Genomic DNA, 19975 nt, shown 5'->3' with positions numbered 1-19975 from the left:
ATCAGTCTGTCATTTCCTGCTATTCTTTCCCTTGTCTGCTCTCTAGGTCAAACCCTTGGTCTTTTCATGGTGTCCCATGTTTCCTGTATGTTCCTTTTCTAGTTTGGTTTGTTTTTGTATTCTTCACTTATTTCTTCTAGGTGTCCTCTCTGCTTTGTCTTCAAGTCCTCATACTCTGCTTGATTCAGTCTACTTGGAAGATTCTCCTTTGTGTTTCCTGGTTGGGCTGTTTGGAATTTTCAGTTCTATCTTCATCTCACCCTGAGTTGCTATGTTTGTTTATTGAATTCAGTTTTCTGTGATTTCCATCAGCCTTATGTTTCTGTTTTGTTGGCACCATTCAGACATTTTATTCTCTTTAAGGTCATTGAGCTGTTTTTGTCTTTTTTAAACTTTTTAAATTCTTTGATGAAATTTTTGATTGTTCTTTTAAATTCTGGGCCTCATCTTTAGGTAGTTCTTATTTGTGACCATTACTATAGGACCGATAAGTTTGGGGGTGGATACTACCTTGATCTTTTATATTTTGTATTTTTATGTTGATATCTAGGTATGTGGACTCTTTTGTTACTTCTCTATCCAATATGAGCAGAGTAGGTTGGGGCAGGACATAGGCCGTGCAGGCCAGGTTAGGCCTTTAGGTTGGCTGTGGCTTTAAGTAAAGTGAAGTTAAGTAGACATGGGAACCTGGGCTGGCATACATGTGTCCTGTATAAGCCTGGATTGGGGGTAGACGAGGCAGTTGGAGGGGGTGCATGCACAGGACAGACACTAGGCCCTGGTGAAGGATGTACCGGATCTGACTGGAAAGAAAGGTGGGATGTGTAATGAGAAGGGAATGTAGATTATAGCCAGGTGGGGAAGCGTGGACTTGCAGAAGCCTAGATGTGGGACCCAGGCTTATTCTGGAGACTTGGAAAGCCTGCATGGAGGGGAGGATCAGGCCGACCCACCCAACTAGACCCTAGTGAAAGAATTACTTGTTTTTGTGTATGTAAGTATTTTGCTGACTTATGTGTGTGTGATAGCTGTAGAGACCAGAAAAGAATGTTGAATCTCCTGCAGTTGGGTTACTGATGGTTGTGAGCCACCGTGTGGGTGCTCTTAAGTGGTGAGCCACCTCCACCTCTTGAATTTGACTTTTAATATTAACTTGCCATATACATTTGGCATTAAGAAATAGTGGAAAAATCAGTGACAGTCTCCTGAGTGTGCAGACTTTCTTGGACTTGACTAATATTTTGTATGTCTGTATGGCAACAGGAGACACCTCCGAGGAGTAAGTCCCTTTTTTCACTACATGAGTGGGTCCCAGACAGCAGTCTTCCAGACAAGTGCTCTTTCCACTGGGCCATCTCACCAACGCAGATTTGACTTTTCATCAAACTGTACCTGAATGTATTCTGTATAGTAAGAAGTTGAAGTTAACTTTGCTGATGCAGTTAGAAACATAAATCAAGGTCTGAACTGAGGAGAATTTGAACTTTGGAGACATTTGGTAGACTATTAAGGTAAAATCCAACATGTAGCAATAGGGAGAATATAACAGCTGATTTACCCTTAGTTTTCATGTGAGTGCTAGCCCAAGGATATGACTATCCTCAAATTTCTTCTAAAATCATTCCTATTTTATATCAAAATATTTTGCTGGGGTGTGTGTGTGTGTGTGTGTGTGTGTGTGTGTGTGTGTGTGTGTGATGTGTTAATGGTTGGGGTTATGTGTGCATGTGTGTACATGCATGTACACACAGATGGTTGTGGAGACTAGAAGTCAACCTCAGTTTCATGTGAGCCATCCACTTTATATTTTGAGCAGGGTGTCTCACTCACCTGAAACTTGCCAAGTAGGCTAGGCTAGCTGGCCCATGAGCTCCAGGCATCCCCCCATTTTTTGTTTTCCAAGGGAAGACTGTCTCCGTCCCAAGTTCACGCCACCATGCTCATTTTTATACTAATTCTAGATATCCTCTTGCTTGTATATCGGTGAATTTCTTAAGCCTCTAATTAGTTCAATCTTGGGATCCCCAAAAAGCCAGGCTGAAAACGTTAGGTAAAGGCAAACTGTAGGCATTTATAAGGATACTACTCACCATGTCTGGCTCGCCCATGAGTAGTAATGGAATCGATGCTTTATTATCTTTAGCTAAGGTGGTGCCCCAGCAGATCACACATACTTCCCCTCGGATCCAGCCTGATTACCCTTCGGAGAGGAGTAGCCTGATTCCCATTTCCGGCCATCGGGCCTCTCCCAATCCTGTGGCCATGGAAACCCGGAATGACAACAGGTAGGAGGCAATGTCTCAATTGCCCTCATCTCTCATGGTATTGCTTTGCTTTCCTTCTGAAAATAATATATTATCGAATTTCTGTTTTAGTGTTATGAAAGCCATTATTCTTCTGGTGGTCATTCTAGTATTCATTTCTTGGCTGTGTTTTGTTTTGTTCTGGGTTTGGTGTTTTGTTTCGTAACTATTTTTTAGAATGTGTTGCAAGATCATCATTTTTTCCATAAGTACTTATATTTGTTTCTCCTAAGAGCAGTATATTCATGTAAGCAATTACAAATAATTGAAATGACTGTAGCTGTCCGTTCTCCTTTCTACACCTTCATTGTCCCATTGACAGGCCAGTTATATTGTTGAATAGCACTTTGGTTTTGTCATATTGTGTCCTCACCACAGATTGAGGCTGTACATTTTTGGAGTGGGTTTTTTTTTTGGGGGGGGGGTGTTGGGGGAGTTGGTTTTTGTGAACAAGCTGAAGAAGTACTAGTTTGTTGTTGTTGTTGCTGTTGTCATTGTTGTTTTAGTGGGGAACTATTTAGAATTGGATATGCAGGGAAACAGTAGACTCAAGCAAGATGCTTTAGAGCCTGTGTAAAATACTGAGACTGCCAGGAGTGGTGGAACACACCTTTAACCACAGCACTTGGGAGACAAAAGGCAATTCGACTCTCCATGACTTTCAGATCAGCTTGGTCTACATAAAGAATTCTAGGACAGACAGGATGGTGTAATGAAATCTTGTATCAATAACAACAACTTTGAGACTGTGTCTTTTTATTCAATCACTGTATGTTTTGATAATTCATGGCCAAATTAGTTATGAGATTTGCAAAGGACTGACTTTTCTGTTGCTTCTTCCATGTCATGGTTGGCTTTCTGAGGTGAAGAAACTTTCCTGTATGTATTAATTTATTTGACTTTTGTTTGATTTTTTTTTAATCAATCTGAGCCTATGAATTTAGTTTTATTAATTAGTGGGCTAGGAATTTAGTTGTATTCATTGCTATCATCTGTTTGGAGTTAAAACGGTCTCCTTTGGGATACCCTTAAGACCATACCTGTGGGATTTACCATCTCTCTTCCACCATAGCCCTTCCTTTATTTCCTACCACACACATAGCCACTGAGCCCAGGAGGCTTTGGATCGTTTGGAGACCTGCACTTCAGCCTTTGCTTGGCTTTAGCTATAGGTTGTTGGTCCTCCATGCCTTTGCAGCAGGCCAGGGTCAGAAGTGAGTGACATTTGAAGACACACTGACACTTCCAATTCAGTCCCATTCCATGGCTGTATTCCTTTCCCCACAGTGTAAATCTTTTAGAAATACTTACGGTTTTACTTAATACATTGCTTTAATGTCTGTCTACCAAGCTAAATGTTCTTATGACTTCTAAAATGTTGTATGTTCTCTTAGATTTACAAGGCAAGCATGTACATTTCATCTATAAGTAGGCAGGACAATTGTTGGTTGCTTGTTGCATATAAACATTATCTTTTCGTTTTCATTTATTTTAAGAAGTAGCCAGAGTTTTCAATATGGTATCAGTGGGATGGCTCAGCAGTTAGGGGCTGGTTGCTCTTCAGAGGATCTGAGTTCAGTTCCCAGCATCCATATGGCAGCCTGCAACCATCTGTAACTGCACTTCCAGGCGATCTAAGTCCCACTCTGGCCTCCAAGGACACTGTGCACATGGTACACATACATGCATGCAGTCCAAACACCCATACACATGAAGTAAATAGTGAGATTAAACTGCAGTCTTAGTGGAGATGGTGCACACCCTTGTCTCATTCCTGCCTTAACGGCATTCTCTGACAGATGTCCTCCATCCCATATGCACTTTGATGAATACAAGTTCCGTTCCTATTTTAAGACTTTGTTTCATGAAGGGTGTGCCATGTTTTTGAAAAAATTTTAAGCTGCTTCAAATAGTTGCTTTCTTTAGATTTTTAAATATGTAAAGCAGGAATAGAAATTGTAGCTGAGTTACTCTTTTCTTCCTCTGACAAACTTTGTGAAGGACTTGTTTCTCTGTGTAATTCAATTTTGTGTACAATTCTTTAGTCTAAGTATAGAGTAAAATTTGTCGTCTTTTCTCATACTTTCCCTAACCATTTTTGAAATCAAGAAAGTATTAAGTTCAGAAAAACAAAATAAATCTCATTTCTTATTTTCTGGTCTCTGAATTTGTTTCTATAAATTAGGTTTATTTTTCTATGCATGTTTGATTAAATTTTCTAACAAAAACAATATAACTATGTTTTGAGTGGAGTAGTTCATTGGCTAGAGAAGGGATCTTGCTGTGGTACCATGGTCATCTCAAACTCTTGGACTCAAATGACCATCTCATCAACTAGGGTTTGTCACTTGTTTTGGTAATTGTTTTTCTCAGAAAACAAAGTTTTAAAAAGTCATCTATAGAGACTGTTGTTGATACTAATTGACATGGGTACTAATAGTAACCACTGACTTGTTTACAGCTTCTTGGTTTTGTCCTTTGATGTAAGGTTGGGACTCAGTTGGGAGAATCTGTGTGGTGGTGTACAAGATGTCAAGGGGGTCTAGGGGATAGGATCCTTTGAATGAAGAAAATAACTTTGTTCATGTAATCTGTGCTGTATTTCTAGACCTTCCGTTCCTGTTCAGTTCCAGTACTTCTTGCCAACTTACCCACCCTCTGCCTACCCACTGGCTGCTCACACCTACACACCCATCACCAGTTCCGTTTCCACTATCCGCCAGTACCCAGGTATGAGCGCACACTGAAGAAGCTTTTGCATGTTGTCACTTTTGTCAGCAGTGAAAAAGAAATTGATCAGAGTATTTCAGTAAGAGATACTTTGATTCTAGCTTCTTGCCAGATTCAGATCATGTAAGACTGCAAGCACCTTTAATCAACATTTTTATGATCTATGAAGGGTGGTTTCTTATTTGTGGTATTTGAATAGTTTCATCCTACCCTGAGAGTAATCATGTTAATATATATTTAATGATATAATTTCTATGAATAAAGTTACATTCTACAGGGGTTTTGTTGGTATTAAGTCTTGGTATGCTTAATCTGCCAACCTGATTTGTAAATACTTATTTATCAGATAACCCAGAAAAATAAGTGTGGAATATTTTGGTTTGTGTTTTGTTTTTTGTTTTTTTTTTGGTGGGGGGGGGTATATTTTGGTTTGTGTTTTGTTTTTTTGGTGGGGGGAGGAGTGGGAAGGAGTTGGTTTGGTTTTGGTTTGGTTTGGTTTGGTTTTGGTTTTTTGAGTCAAGGTTTCTCTGTGTAACAGTCCTGGCTGTCTAGAACTCAAGGTCAAGGTCATCTTGAGTAGACTAGCCTACCTTGAAATCACAGAGCTCTGTCTGCCTGTGTCTCCAGAGTACTAGGATTAAAGTTGTGCCCCACCATGCCTGGCAAAGTACCTACCTACCTTCCTTTCTTTCTTTCTTTCTTTTTTTTTTTTTTTTTTTTTTTTGTAAGGTTTATTTATATGTGAGTCTCTATATACATGTGTTTGAGCCTCAGATTCCTTTGAGCGGGAGTTACCAGCATTTATAAGCCGCATGAACATGAGTCTGATAGAGCAGAAAGCACTCCTAACTGCTAAACCAACTCTCTCCTCTATCCCTAGAAAAAATTCCTAGCTTTGAGTTTGTATAACTTTTTTCTCTAGATCTCAGAAAGCCTTGTCCAGAGTGAGCCAGGTGTAGGGTTGTATTATATGATAGAATCCCAGCACGTAGGAAGCTGAGGGAGGAGGGTCGTACATTCAATATTAGCCTGGGTTACATAGCAGTTTCCAACCTACCTGCGTGACTCTGCATGGCACAGTCCAAAAAACAAACAAACCAGTTTCAGGATGAGGATGTGGCTCCGTTGGTAGGGCCGTTGCCCAGCATGCACAGAGCTCTGGTTTGGTATAAACCAAGCTTGATGATTTATACCAAAATTCTGAACACTGAAGAGCATGGATTGTCTTCCACATACTTCAAGGTTGTCTGCTACATAGCAAGTTTGAGTCCAGCCTGAGATATGTAAGATCCTGTCTTTAAAAACCAAAAGCCTGAACAGGTGAGATGGCTCAGTGTGTAAAGCTACTAAGGCCAAGTTTCCTGGCCTGAGTTTACATATGGTAGTGTCCTCCAGCTGCCACACATTCCCCATGACACAGCATCATGTGCCTGCGTGTGGGATTGGGAGTTAGAACTTACGTAATCAGGCCTGGCCATAAGTGCCCTTACGTACTGACCCATCTCCTTGCCCTGTTGTTGTTGTTACTTGGAAACAAAATCCCCTGTATTTTGGGCTGACGTGTTGAGTAACGGGAGATGACCTTTAACTTTTGATTCCCCCCCCCCCCCCCAATGTGTTGGGATTGCAGACATGAACCACCACAATAGGTTTCTGATCTGTTAATTAATTAATTTTGTCACTGAGAGATGCTGGTTTTAAATGTTTATTTCATTATTCACTTGTGTGTCCGTGTGTGGATATTACATGTATGAGAGCACAGGTGCCCTCGGAGGCCAGAAGCTGGCTTCAGCTCTTCTAAAGCTGCAGTTACAGATAGTTTTGAATCACCAAACATGGTACTGGGACCAAACTGCTGAGCTGTCTCTCCAGCCCTCTTTTTCCTATTTTTATTTTTGTTTTTAATGATGGGGGATGGGCATTCTGTGTTCATATGTGAGTGCTGGTACCCAAGGAGTCCAAAGGGCATCGAGTGCACTGGCGTTGTGGTGGCAGGGGTGTAAGCCAATGGCATGGGTGCTGGGAAGGTGACTCAGGCTCTCTCACCACAGCCCTATCTCTGAGGCTCCCACTTGTAGTTTTCAGTGTGGCCACTGGAAAACTGAAAATTGTATGTGACCATATATTTCCGTTTGAACAGTACTGGTTTCAAATTTCATGTGCTCTAAAATATTTTATAGACTTGGAAATAGATTCTACCCTTTCATGGTTATTCCAGTAAAAGAATTCTCCTGTGGGGCTGGAGCAGTGGCTCAGTGGTTGAGAGTGCACTGCTCTTACCTGAGGACCCAGATTTCATTCCCACAGCCACATCTCGCAAGCAGCTCATGTCTGCTTGTAACTCAGCTCTAGGGAATCCAGTGCTTCTGGCCTCCAAGTGCACCCACAAAGATGTGCACATACCACACAAAGACACGCAATTAGAAGTGCCTTTGACAGGATTTCTATCAGTTAAAGTAAATATTCTTAACCTGGTCAACCCATGGGTTATTTTAGGAGTTTTATATTATTTTTTAGCACTGTTGTCTAGCTAATATTTGTAATCTAGTAGAGTATTTTTAAAACTGATTCTTAAAATGTAGCCCAGGCTGGCCTAGAGTTTGCTATGTAACTCAGGCTCACTTAGAACCTACAACAGTCCTCCTGCCTTATCCTCTTAAATACTAAGATTATAAGTATAAGCCCAACTTTCTAATTTTATTGTATTCCTGATAATTTTGCAAAAAGAAATCGGTAGGTAATGAAAAGAAAAACAATCCTTAGTACATAGTTTTCTGTGCTGAGTATAATAATAGCAGCTGAGGATTGAACCCTGAGCCTTGTTACATGCTAGGTAAAAATGCGCTGCCACTCAAACACACCCCCCAACTCCTTACATAGTAAGGAAACTGTTCACTTTTCTGTTATCTCTGTGTGTATCTGAAACTGACCTTCTGTGTTATTTTCAGTTTCAGCTCAGGCCCCAAACTCCACCATCACAGCTCAGACTGGCGTTGGTGTAGCCTCTACAGTCCACTTGAACCCCATGCAGCTGATGACAGTGGATGCCTCACATGCCCGACATATCCAGGGGATCCAGCCAGCACCCATCAGTACACAGGGAATCCAGCCAGCCCCCATTGGGACGTCAGGGATCCAGCCAGCACCAATTGGCACCCAAGGAATCCATTCAGCAGCCCCAATCAACACTCAGGGGCTTCAGCCAGCAGCAATGGGTAATCAGCAGCCACAGCCTGAAGGAAAAACCTCAGGTAAATTTAACTCTTTGATGGGAAAAAGTGGGGAGTGGGGGTGGGGGGCTCTACAAATAGAGGGGCTAATCAAAAGCCAGCCACATAACCTGGAGTCAGTCCTCAGCAGAATGAGAAAACCACATGAGCACTGCCATTTGTGTAAACACAACAAAGAGAAGAAGTTGAGTTTTAAAACAAATGCATGGGAGAAGTATGCTTGGGTTTTAATCTTGGCCCTGCCACTGTCGGGCTTTATAAGATGAGTTGCTTCAAATTTACCATAGATTCACTTTAAACATAGTATGTGTGAGCCTCAAAAGATGGTGCACACCTTTAAACCCAGCACTTGGGAGGCAGAGTAGATTTCTGTGAGATAAAAGCCAGCCTGGTCTACATAGTAAATTCCAGGACAGCCAGAGCTACGTAGTGAGGGGTATGAGATGTGGACCAGTTGGAGGATGGACTGAGATGGGAGTGAAATTGAGAGAGAGAGAGAGAGAGAGAGAGAGAGAGAGAGAGAGAGAGAAGAAAGAAAGCCAGCCAGCCCATGAGACAGCTCAGTAGTTACAGCTCTTCCAGAAGACCCAGGCTTGATACCCAGCACCTGGGTAGCAACTAACGTCCTCTGTAACTTCAGTTCCAGGAGTTACACCCCAGCTCTTGGCCTTCATGGACAGTGTGCACACACAGTTTATAAACACACATGCAGTCAAAACACCTATACATGTAAAGTGAAATAGGAATAAATCTCAGAAATAGCATGTGTAAACATCCTAATCCACATTTGCACTCAGTCAGAAAAGCTCTAGAAAAAGCACAAGTTAAAAGAGCAAAATTACCTTACAATGGTCTCATTCAGTTTTTCATTTTCTCCAGAGTTGTATTTAAGCAGCAAAATCTTAATGTTATCTTAATATTATTAATGTTCATGGCAAAACACTATAGTAGAATAATCATATAAAACAGAATGAGTCATTGTGCTTAAAGTGTTAGTTGGTTGGTTTTTTTAATGTATTTTCAAAAAGATAAGAGTGTAGTACTATATACCAATCATAACAGTAGTTGGGAGACTAAAGCAGTCATGCCTACAGGCCGAAGGTCCATACACATGAAAAAAGCGACATATGGTATTATAATCTGCATTGATAGACTTGGTGACTTTTCCCAATGTGCCTTGTAAGCAAATGAGCCTAGCGCTGTTTCTTATCTTTTGAGAATAGGAGTTTTCTAAAGATCAAACAAACACAAGACTTCATATGCTAGGCTTCTTACTTCTTGAATTGGGACATTTGTAGCGTGAATCCCTAATACCGGGCGTCTCTGTGGTGCTTGTGTCTTATGTGGCATTTAGATAAATGCTGTGCTTCTCTCTCCTGTCCCCACTTCTCTTTCAGCAGTGGTGTTGGCAGATGGAGCTACAATTGTAGCCAACCCCATTAGCAATCCATTCAGTGCCGCTCCAGCAGCAACCACAGTGGTCCAGACTCACAGTCAGAGTGCTAGCACCAACACACCAGCCCAGGGCTCGTCTCCCCGGCCCAGCATACTGCGGAAGAAACCTGCCACGGATGGGTGAGTAGGCTCAGAAGTGTACTTGGCATAAATAGTGGATTCTGGCATCCAATGCAGGAACCGCTTAATTTTATCTGTTACACTTCTAAGTTTTCTCCAAGGTCTAGAGAGAAGTCACAGCAGTCACAACATGTCACACTCTCACAGAGGACCTTATAGAATGCATCTCTATAGCATTCACAAGCATAGCCGCAGCTATAGCCGCAGTTCCAGGGGTTCTACTGATCGCTTCTAGACACTAGGCATGCACATATGGTGCACATAATGTACATGCAAGCAAAACACTCACAGACATAAATTTTATTTTAAATAAAAACGGTCTCTAAAACAGTTAAGCTCAGTAAATTGCATTGTACTCAGACTAGAGCATTCCAGTCGGGAGATGGCCATCCCAAGCATACATTGTATGTATACTGTATGCTTTAGGGTTCCCTCTGACTCTAGAGGTTTCAGTTTGCCTCTGTTGCTGTGGTAAAGACCATAACCAAAGCAACCTGGGAAGAAAGGATTTGCTTGGCTTACACATCACAGCCCATCTTGAAGGAAGTCAAGGCAGGAACACAAGGCTGGAGCTTGGCAGCAGGAACTGAGGCAGAGGTCATGGAGAAGTGCTGCTTCCTGGCTTGCTCAGCCTGCTCTTATACAACCCACGGGGGTGTGGTAAGCTGGGCTCTCCCATATCAATCATTAATCAAGAAAATGAAGAAAATGCAGACTTGCCTTGTAGGTCAGTGTTATGGCAAGGTTTCTCAGACTTGCCTTGTAGGTCAGTATTATGGCAAGGTTTCTCAGCTGAGGTTCTCTCTTCTTAAATGACTCCAACTTTCTCCAAGTTCACAAATCTACCCACCTTTAAAAAAAAAAAAAAAAAAAAAAAAAAAAGGCTGGGCAGTGGTGGTGCACACTTTAATCCCAGCACTTGGGAGGCAGAGGCAGGTGGATTTCTGAGTTCGAGGACAGCCAGGGCTACACAGAGAGACCCTGTCTCGAAAAACCAAAAAAAAAAAAAGCACAAAGTCTAATCCTGGAACTGTTAATATAGCCTATAATTAACTCTTTGGATGTATCTTGAGGTTTCTTTAATGTGAACACTGTATATTTTTTTTTCTCATCAAACATAAATTGTTGATAAGGACAAGCAGTTTTTTGAGATTGATTTTTAGTGGCAGGCAGTATTGTGTGCTCTAATACCTTTCAGTGTAGGGAAGCCCTGTGCTGTAGGTAACCACTTCTGGGAAGTAGAGTCTAAGAACCTGAAGTTACTTTTACCTTATGAGCAGAATGGAGAATGAATGAGTACAAAATGGCTGCAATTATGTTAAAAGTAGCAGGTCTCAAGACCTGCCACTCACGGTATCTAGTGCTCCATCGCCCTGATTTTTACTCCAGAGAATACTGTCTCCTCTCTGATGTGCCCACTCACTTCATTTATTGCCTGTCCAAGAGTAGGGCTGGACAAGGCTTCTTCCTCACTCTTTTTTTTATGTATTTATTTATTTTTATTTATATGAGTACATTACAGCTGTGTTCAGACACACACCAGAAGACAGCATTAGATCCCATTACAGATGGTTATGAGCTACCATGTGATTGCTGGGAATTGAACTCAGAACCCCTGCAAGAGCAGTCGGTGCTCTTAACCTCTGAGCCACCTCTCCAGCCCATCTTTTGTTATTTTTTTGTAATAGTTTTGGTTTTGTTGTTTTTTAGAGACAGGGTCTCTGTAGTGCCAGGCTGGCCTTGAACTATCCTCCTGCCATAGTCTCCCAAGTGCTAGAGTTATGGGTGTATGCCACACCCATCTTTCTTAAAGTTGGACTGTTAGAGAAATTTGGTGGCTTAAAACAACAGAATTGTTCATCTGACAATCATAGTCCCCATCAGGGTGTTGGCAGTGTTGGAGTGTATGTTTGTCCTGGCTCCTGGTGGCACTCGATTGCATCCTTGACTGGTGAACATATCGTGCTAGTCTATCTCAATACCTCGATGTCTCTGTTATGTCTTAAAGCACTAGTGATTACTTTTAGGAAACACTCTGAATTTACAATGATCTTACTCGGGGTGTTTATTTAATTGTACTTTCAAAGACCCCGTTCACACTGGGCTGGAGACATGGCTCAGTGGTTAAGAACACTGACTGCTCTTCCAGAGGACCCAAGTTCAATTCCTAACACCCACCTGTTGACTCACAGCCATCTGTAAACCCAGTTTCAGGAGATCTGATGCCCTCTTCTGGCCTCCCAGGGCACTAGACACAAATAGTACACAGGCATACATGCAAGCAAAATACTCATATACAAAATAATAACACTAAGAATCTATTCTCAAATAAAGTTAAATTTACATGTAGCAAGATTAAGAATGATGTATACTGCCGGACATGCCTTTAATCCCAGCACTTGGGAGGCAGAGGCAGGTGGATTTCTGAGTTCAAGGCCAGCCTGGTCTACAGAGTGAGTTTCAGGACAGCCAGGGCTACACAGAGAAACCCTGTCTCAAAAAACAAAACAACAACAAAAAGAATGATGTATACCTAATCTTATTAGTTCAACTGAACACATGTAATCGTGTTTTGTTCATTTGTCCTATGCGTATCTTGAAAGTTGTTACTTTTATCTAAAAGTTTGGCAAGGACCAAAGAGATGGCTCAGCAGTTAAAGGCACAGCTAATGATCTTAGTTTAGTCCTTAGAACAAATGCGTATGGGAAAAGGACACATACACCATGGTACATACATGTATATGCTCACACACAATATGATTTTTTTTTAACTACAATAGTATAAAAATAAAAGTTTCTTAGGTCCAAATTTTTACAGAGTTATTACTTTTTTCAGGATGAATACCTCCTAAGCACATGATTAGTGTCTTCCCAGGAGCCGGGATGACGGGCGGTCACCCTTTGTAAAATGGCAGTAGCTCAGTGAATAGACAATGGAAATGACAGGCTCGGATTCTAGCCTTTTGTTGTTGTTGTTTCAAATCCAGTCTCATGGTCACTTGGTCTCACCACTGTTTTCAAACTAAATGTATTAAGGTCATTGTGACATCCATACCACCGGAAGACAAGGATGTATTCTCAGCCAGAGCCTATGTGGCCTCTGTTGACAACACGGGAGCTCTCTGATTCTTCCATGGTCAGTTTCTTTATGAGCCTCCAAAACTTTGCTCTCATCTCTCGCAGCATAGAAGGCATAATAATGATCGTGAACACCTTAAAATGGGTTTTAATAATAACAAGTGATAGAAAGGAGGTGTCACGTGCTGGAAGTAGCTCACGGTCACTGTGGTTGCCCTTTGGAGTTTATAGCAGGAAGTGAGCAGGGATGGGGAAGGGACTTGCTACATTTTGTAACAAGCCATTTAAGCTTATTGTGGTGACACATATCTGTGACCCCGTTTTCTCAGAAGGTTAAGACAGGAGGATCCAGAGTTCAGGGCCAACCTAAACTACATAACAAAACTGTATCAAGAAAAAGGGGGGAGGAGGGGGAAATAAGCAAATTGAAACAGTTGATGGACGTGATGACCTGCATGTGTATCCTGTTATTCGGGAAGACAAAGCAGGAGGATCATAGCAGATTTGAGGCTAACCTGGTCTATATAGTGATTCCTGGGCCAGCCAGAGTTACATACAGAGGCCTTGTCATTGTACTGTTGAGTGGCTGTGCTGGGCAGGCCTTGTCATCTGCTGCACTTACATTGGCAAGTGTATCTTGGACTGCTATTTTCTTGGTTTGTTGCATTTCTTTCAGAATGGCAGTTCGGAAAACTCTCCTCCCTCCTCAGCCTCCTGACGTGGCCAGTCCTCGAGTAGAAAGCTCTGTGCGGAGTGCTTCCGGGTCACCTCGGCCTGCAGGGTGAGCACATCTCTTAGAATCACTCTTACTTTAAATTACACATCATTGTGCAGCAAAGGGTTTAACACGGGTTTTGGTTTTTTGGTACCTCTTTATAATGGCTTTTCCAGTTTCATGGCCTGAACACCTCCTCAGTCTCACCAGTTACCATTTATAGTGTTTATAAAGCGAACATTCTAAATAGTTAACGTCTACCTTAGAGCATTCTGATTCTGAGGATTTAAGTGAATTGTTTAAAGCATATAACACAGACCCTGCCTCATAATAAATACCTTTTTAAAAAAATGGCATCATGGAGCAGGAGAGGTGGCTGTCTGAGTTCTGGTCCTTAGCAACCATGTAAAACCAGGCACTGGGTGACAGACAGCTGGATTCATGAAGCTTTCAGCCAATAGTGAGCCTCAAATTCAATGAAAAAAACTTGTCTCAAAAAAAGGGGAGGGGGTAGGAAGGGAGAGCTAGAGAGATTGCTCACTGGCTGAACATTGCTGCTGCTCCTGCAGAAGGACCTGAGATTGAGTCTTAGGACTCACATCAAGGTAGCTTGCAACCGCCTGTAACTTCAGGAGGCTCCAAGTAGCATCTCCACTCAAATACGTACACCCCCACAGAAGCACAAGCACATCCACAGAAGTAAAATTAAAAACAAAGTATGACTGAGTTTCCTAATACAGTGCAAGGCAGACGCAGGTGGATGTCTATGAGTTGAAAGCCAATTGGTCTATATAACAAATCCCAAGCCAGCCAAAATTACACAGTGAAACCTTTTCTCAAAATAAAAGAAAAAAACTAAAGATGGGGGTTCAGATTGTGCTGGAGGAATGTGTGTCTGGGCACTTAAGAGCACTTGCTGCTTGCTGCTCTTGCAAAGGACCTGGGATCAGCATCCACATGGTAGTTTATGTCCATCTGTACTTCCATTGCCCTCCTCCCCCCTCTTTGGATACTCACCAGCCAATCAGTGTGGACCATTTACATGCATGCTGGCAAATATTTACAAAAATAAATACAATTTTTCTCTTTTTTCAAGGTTTATGTATTAAATGTTATGTATATGAGTGCTCTATCTGTATGTATGCCTATACGCCTGAAGAGGGCATCAAATCTCTGTATAGATTATGAGCCACTATGTGGTTGCTGGGAATTGAACTCAGGACCTCTGAAAGAGTAGGCAGCTATTCTCCAAGTTTGACTTTTTGTAACTGACTTAGTTTGTTAAGTATAGCATCCCCAAGGTTCATCTTGTTAGATAGTATTTCTTTTGACCTATCAAAACATTGTTTACAAAGCAAAAGTTTCTTATTTTAGTGAAGCCTAAATCAGTTTTCTTTTATAGGTTGCACATTCGGAATTATGTATAAAAAGTCTTCATTGGACTGCAGAGTTTGCTCAACAGTGAAGACCACTTGCTACTCTTGTAGACGATCCAAGTTTAGTTCCCAGAACCTAGATTTTAGGATCCTCAACTTGGTACCGGCAGTGCTTCATACACTGAGCATCTCCCTGGTCCCTTTTTTTCCTTTCTTGCTTTTAAAATAGTGTCTCAGTATGCAGTCCCAGCCGACCTTGAACTCACGGTCTTCCCAGCCTCAGTTTCTCTGGTACAGTGCTGGTCTTCATTGTGGTTCATAAGCATCAGACTGTGGCCAGAACAGCAGTGCCCAACAAGATACACACTTTGGACTTTGTTTATCTGCAGCTACTAATTGATCCTAGGACCTTGAACACTGTCTTTTTTTTGTATCTTTTGGAACTTTGCCACCTCTTTATAAAACTTAGGCATATAAGAAATTGTATACAAAGGCTTGAGAGATAGCCTGGTGGTCAAAAGCACTTGCTGCTTTTAGACAACCCAAGATCAGTTCCCAGCACCCAGGTTAGGTGGCTCACAGATGCTAGTTCTGAGGGATCCAATGTCCTCTTCCAGCTTCTGCAGGCTCTTGAACACATATGCATAGGCATACAGACACACATACACTTAAATAACAAAATAAATCATTTTAAAATATCAAGTACCCATGAAATGTGAATATAATTGTACTTTAAAAAGGAAAAAAACTCCCTTTTTGATGGCACACTCCTTTAATCCCAGTACCTGGAAGACAGATGCAGCAGTGTCACTACTTTGGAAACCAGGCAGAAGTACATAATGAGAACCTGTCTCAAAGAAATAAAAATTGGAACAACATATATATTAAAAGTTCATACTCCAGGTTCAGTGCTATGACTTCAGGAATTTCTTTTTTGATATTTATTCCTAATTCAGTTGAATTACTGAATATAAAAACTTTACAGACTGGGAAGTTTTTAAAAAACATTTATTTATTTATTTATTTATTTATTTATTTATTTATTTATTTATTTTTGTTGTGTTAGGGATTGAACCCAGGACCTTTAACATGCTAGACAAGCACTTCAGTTGTCAACTGTATTCCCAACTTGCTAGCACAGGCTAGTTCAAAGACCTGAATTCTGAACTGGAGTACATCAGTGCTCCAACATAGCCTAGCGTACTGAAGGCCCTGTATTCAATCCCTGGCAGACACAAAGAAAGAACTGATTTTCTTTCAAAGTTAACTTGAAGATGAACATGCAAGATTAAAGAATAGAGTATCAGTTGTGTGTGCTCTTTAAAAAGAATTGAACAGCCCTCCTTGGAGATATTTCACAGTAAGACAGTTTTGTCTCAATCGCTACATAATGCTCTCTTTCTGTGTTTCAGTGCCAAACCTAAATCCGAAGTGCACGTGTCTATAGCCACTCCAGTCACAGTGTCCTTGGAGACCATATCCAATCAAAATGCCGAACAGCCTACTGTTGCTGTCCCTCCAACTGCCCAGCAGCCTCCACCGACCATTCCCAGCATGATTGCGGCAGCCAGTCCTCCATCCCAACCAGCCATTGCTCTTTCTGCTATTCCCGGAGCTGTGCCCATCACTCCACCTGTCACGACCATTGCTGCTGCACCAACACCGTCAGCCCCTGTGGGCGGCACTCCTTCCACGGTCCTGGGGCCTCCTGTTCCTGATATCAAAGTGAAAGAAGAAGTGGAGCCAGTGGACATCTCCAGGCCTGTCTCCAGTAAGTCCATTCCCCAATTGTAGTAGCCATCCCTTTCCTAGCTCTCGTGTGACTGTCAGCCCGGAACCCACCTCAGGAGCCAAGGCTCCTCTGGGACTTTCCGGTATGTGCTGCCACACCTGCCTGTCCTTCATTTCTAAGAAATGAAAGTCTCCTTCTACAGAATACTTCTTTGTATTACTTATTTCTGCACCTATGTGTGCGGGTACACACATACCACAGCAGTCTTAGGAATGTCAGGGAACAAGTCGTTGGGGGACCCAGGGACCAAACTCAAGCCATCAGTCATGGCTGCAGCCATTGACCCGTCTCACAGACCCCTTGAAAATCAAAGGCGTTTTGCTGCCTCTGGTAATTTTAATTCCTAGCTATAATCATAAATTTCCCAGTGCTTATCTTTCTATAGCTTCCTTGTGCTGATTACGCAAATATTTAAAAGAATTTTAAAGTAATTCTAGCTAAGTATTGTTAATTTATAATATACTTTCTATCAGGTTTGGTTGTTTTATTGTGTAGTAAAATAAGAATTACTGTTTTAAAAACACTCTGTTCATACAGAACATGATGAGTAAAGTCTTAAAACTGTTCCCTGTCCCTTTCCTCTTCTCAGCTCAAAGGTTTCAGTTTGTAAAAGTCTGGTCACTTTTCTATTTTCTTCGTTTTTATTTTATGTGTTTATATGTTTTGGCTGCATGTGTGTCTGTATACTGCGTACTTGCCTGGTACTCTCAGAGGCCAGGAAAGGCCATTGATCCTCTGGGACTGTTGTAAGCTGCCATTTTGGTGTTAGAAATTGAATCCCAGGTCCTCTGAAAAAAAAGCCAGTGCTCTTAACCACCGAGCAGTCTCCAGCCCTAAAAGTTCAGTCACTTTAAAGCTTTTCTTGTTTGGGGTATGTGAATATAAGTGGGGTGTTGTTTTGGGGGTTATTTTGGTTTTTTTTTTTTTTTTTAATTATTCTGTGATCCTGTGCTTTCTGACTACTTAAAGTAACTTTAGAAAGTGTGTAACATTAAGAAACAGAAAATCTTTGTTGTAGCTGGGCGCAGTACAGCACGCCTTTAATCCCAGCACTAGGGAGGCAGAGGCAGGTAGATCTGTGAGTTCAAGGCCAGCCTGGTTTACAGAGTGAGTCAAGGGCTACACAGAGAAACCCTTGTTTCAGAAAGGAAGAAAGAATCTTTGGTGTGAAGTCAAGTGATTCTGCTCATCCTATGCTGGTAGCCTGGGTGTGGAAAACAACGCCTCTTTTTGGCACATTCTATGTAGTAATACATATGGTTGTGCTGTCTCTAATAGCTTTTCAAACTTGCTGCTTAGCCAAGCAACCTAACACTCAGGACTCAGAAGAAGCTAAAGCAGAAAGATTGCCATGAGTTAAACCTACTTATTTACTTTTGCTTCTGTTATTATTTTCCCATATTGCATAGATTTGCTTTGTTTGTTTGTTTGTTTGTTTGTTTTGGGGGGGTGCCTCAGTACTTCAATTACAGATATTATAGCTAACCCTCAGAGAAAACAAAATGGTCTCAATTCTGTCTCCTGCTTGTTGACACATTTGCATAGTTCCTGCCACAGCCTGTAACAAGAGGTTGTTATCCTTCATCAACCTGTAAGTAAGGCTCTGGGAATTATTCTCAGACCAATAGCACAACTTGATAAAACAAACATCTCACCACTGTCTTCTAGCTTACGTGCTAGTAAAAAGGATGGAGTATAAAAAGACAAGATAAATAGTTCACTTTGTTCAGAGGCATCCTGAGTGCTCTGGGGAAGACAAATCGGCATCCAGAAGTCTATGTGTGGGTCCTCACTGGGACCAAATTCCCGAAAGAAGCAGTTTGAAGGGGAATTTGCTCTGGCATTTGGTTTCAGACGGTTCGTCCATAATAGGATGGAGCGTATGGCATAGCTTATGCCACGGCAGCCAGAGACAAATGCCTCCTTAAGGAGTTTTTTTTTTTTTTTCCCTCATTCTGGCTTACCAGCTTATGGGATAGTGCCATCCATATCTAGGCAAATCTTACCTCTTAATCAACCCTCTCTGCTTCCTGGCTTCTGTGAGGTGAGCAAGTCTGTATCACCATACTGGTGGCTGTAGCCTAGAAATGATGGAACCAGCTATACGATTATGAGTCAAAATAAAACTCGTGGGGTGAAAGTGTGGCCTAGGGGTAAAGCATTTTGCCTAGTGTGCACAAGGTTCTGGATTTTGAACCCACACAACCAATAATAATAACAACAGTAATAACACACATCTCCTTGGGTTTTGTCATAGCAATGAAAACCTAACACAGAAACTTTGAAAAGGATGTTAAGAGCCTCATTGTGGGGCTGGTGAGACGGCTTGGCTGGTAAAGTGCTTTCTGCCTGTCCTAAAGACCTAAATTCAATCTCCCAGACCCAGTGGTAGGTAGTAAGAGAAAACTGACTTCCAGAAGTTTTCCTCTGATCTCCACCTGTGCTCTGGCACATGCATGCACACAGAAATAAATCAGGGGAAAGGCAGCCTCATTCTGGAGATGACACCCTTGAGTCACAGGAAAGAGCTAACTAAGGTGCTGGCCCTGATGAATCCTGGCCAAAGAACACTTCAGGCATAAAGAGCAGTAAGTGTTAAAGCCTGAGACAGGAGTGGACCAGATATGCTTAAAGTTAGGGAAGAGACAAGGCGTGGAAGCCAAGTGGGTAGTGTCTGATGAGTCTCGGACTCTCAGACTGGCTCTGTAGTTCGCATCCTGCTGCTTTCTCATCTCAGATGTTGCAGTCACATACATGCATCACCATATCCACGATAAGTTCCCGTCTCCTTACAGTGTATCCCAGGCTAGCCTCAAATTCACCATCCTCCAGCCACAGAGTCCCCTGTCTGAGGTTAGACTCATGTTCTGTAATATCTAGTAGTATGTGATTTTTATATTTTTATTGAGATGGTCTCACTGTGACTCAAGCTGGCCTTAAACTCACTGTTTAGGGATGATCTTGAATTTCCTGATCCTCTTACCTCTCTTCTCCCAAATGCTAGGATTACCATATCGCACCACACCTGTTCTTTTTTGTTGTTTTGTTTTGATTTTTATTTTGTTTTTATGCCGTTTGGGGGGAATTCAACCTTGGGCTTCTTGCATGGTAGACAAGAACTCTACTGACTGAGTAATGTCTCCAGCCCTCAGACTGTTGTTTCGTGTTCAGGCAAG

The 19975-nt window shown here is 41.8% G+C and overlaps 1 protein-coding gene across 8 annotated transcripts in view; it reads left to right on the top strand.

Moving 5' to 3' along the window:
* Window positions 1-19975, top strand: part of Sap130 (Sin3A associated protein 130) — a 73401-nt gene that overhangs the window by 37370 nt on the left and 16056 nt on the right. For 4 of the 8 annotated variants that reach the window (XM_034518185.2, XM_076912875.1, XM_076912873.1 and 1 more), the window contains exons 11-16: window positions 2144-2285; window positions 4912-5033; window positions 7982-8284; window positions 9664-9838; window positions 13593-13697; window positions 16420-16778. In XM_034518185.2, the coding sequence (XP_034374076.1) occupies window positions 2144-2285; window positions 4912-5033; window positions 7982-8284; window positions 9664-9838; window positions 13593-13697; window positions 16420-16778 (1206 nt within the window). Of the gene's footprint in view, window positions 1-2143; window positions 2286-4911; window positions 5034-7981; window positions 8285-9660; window positions 9839-13592; window positions 13698-16419; window positions 16779-19975 lie in introns of all 8 variants that reach the window. The other 4 variants (XM_034518184.3, XM_076912872.1, XM_076912871.1 and 1 more) reach the window with 1 other exon arrangement.

This window comes from Arvicanthis niloticus, chromosome 14 (genome assembly GCF_011762505.2).
Source record: "Arvicanthis niloticus isolate mArvNil1 chromosome 14, mArvNil1.pat.X, whole genome shotgun sequence".
Taxonomy (NCBI): domain Eukaryota; kingdom Metazoa; phylum Chordata; class Mammalia; order Rodentia; family Muridae; genus Arvicanthis; species Arvicanthis niloticus.
This window is presented reverse-complemented; position numbering and strand designations above follow the sequence as displayed.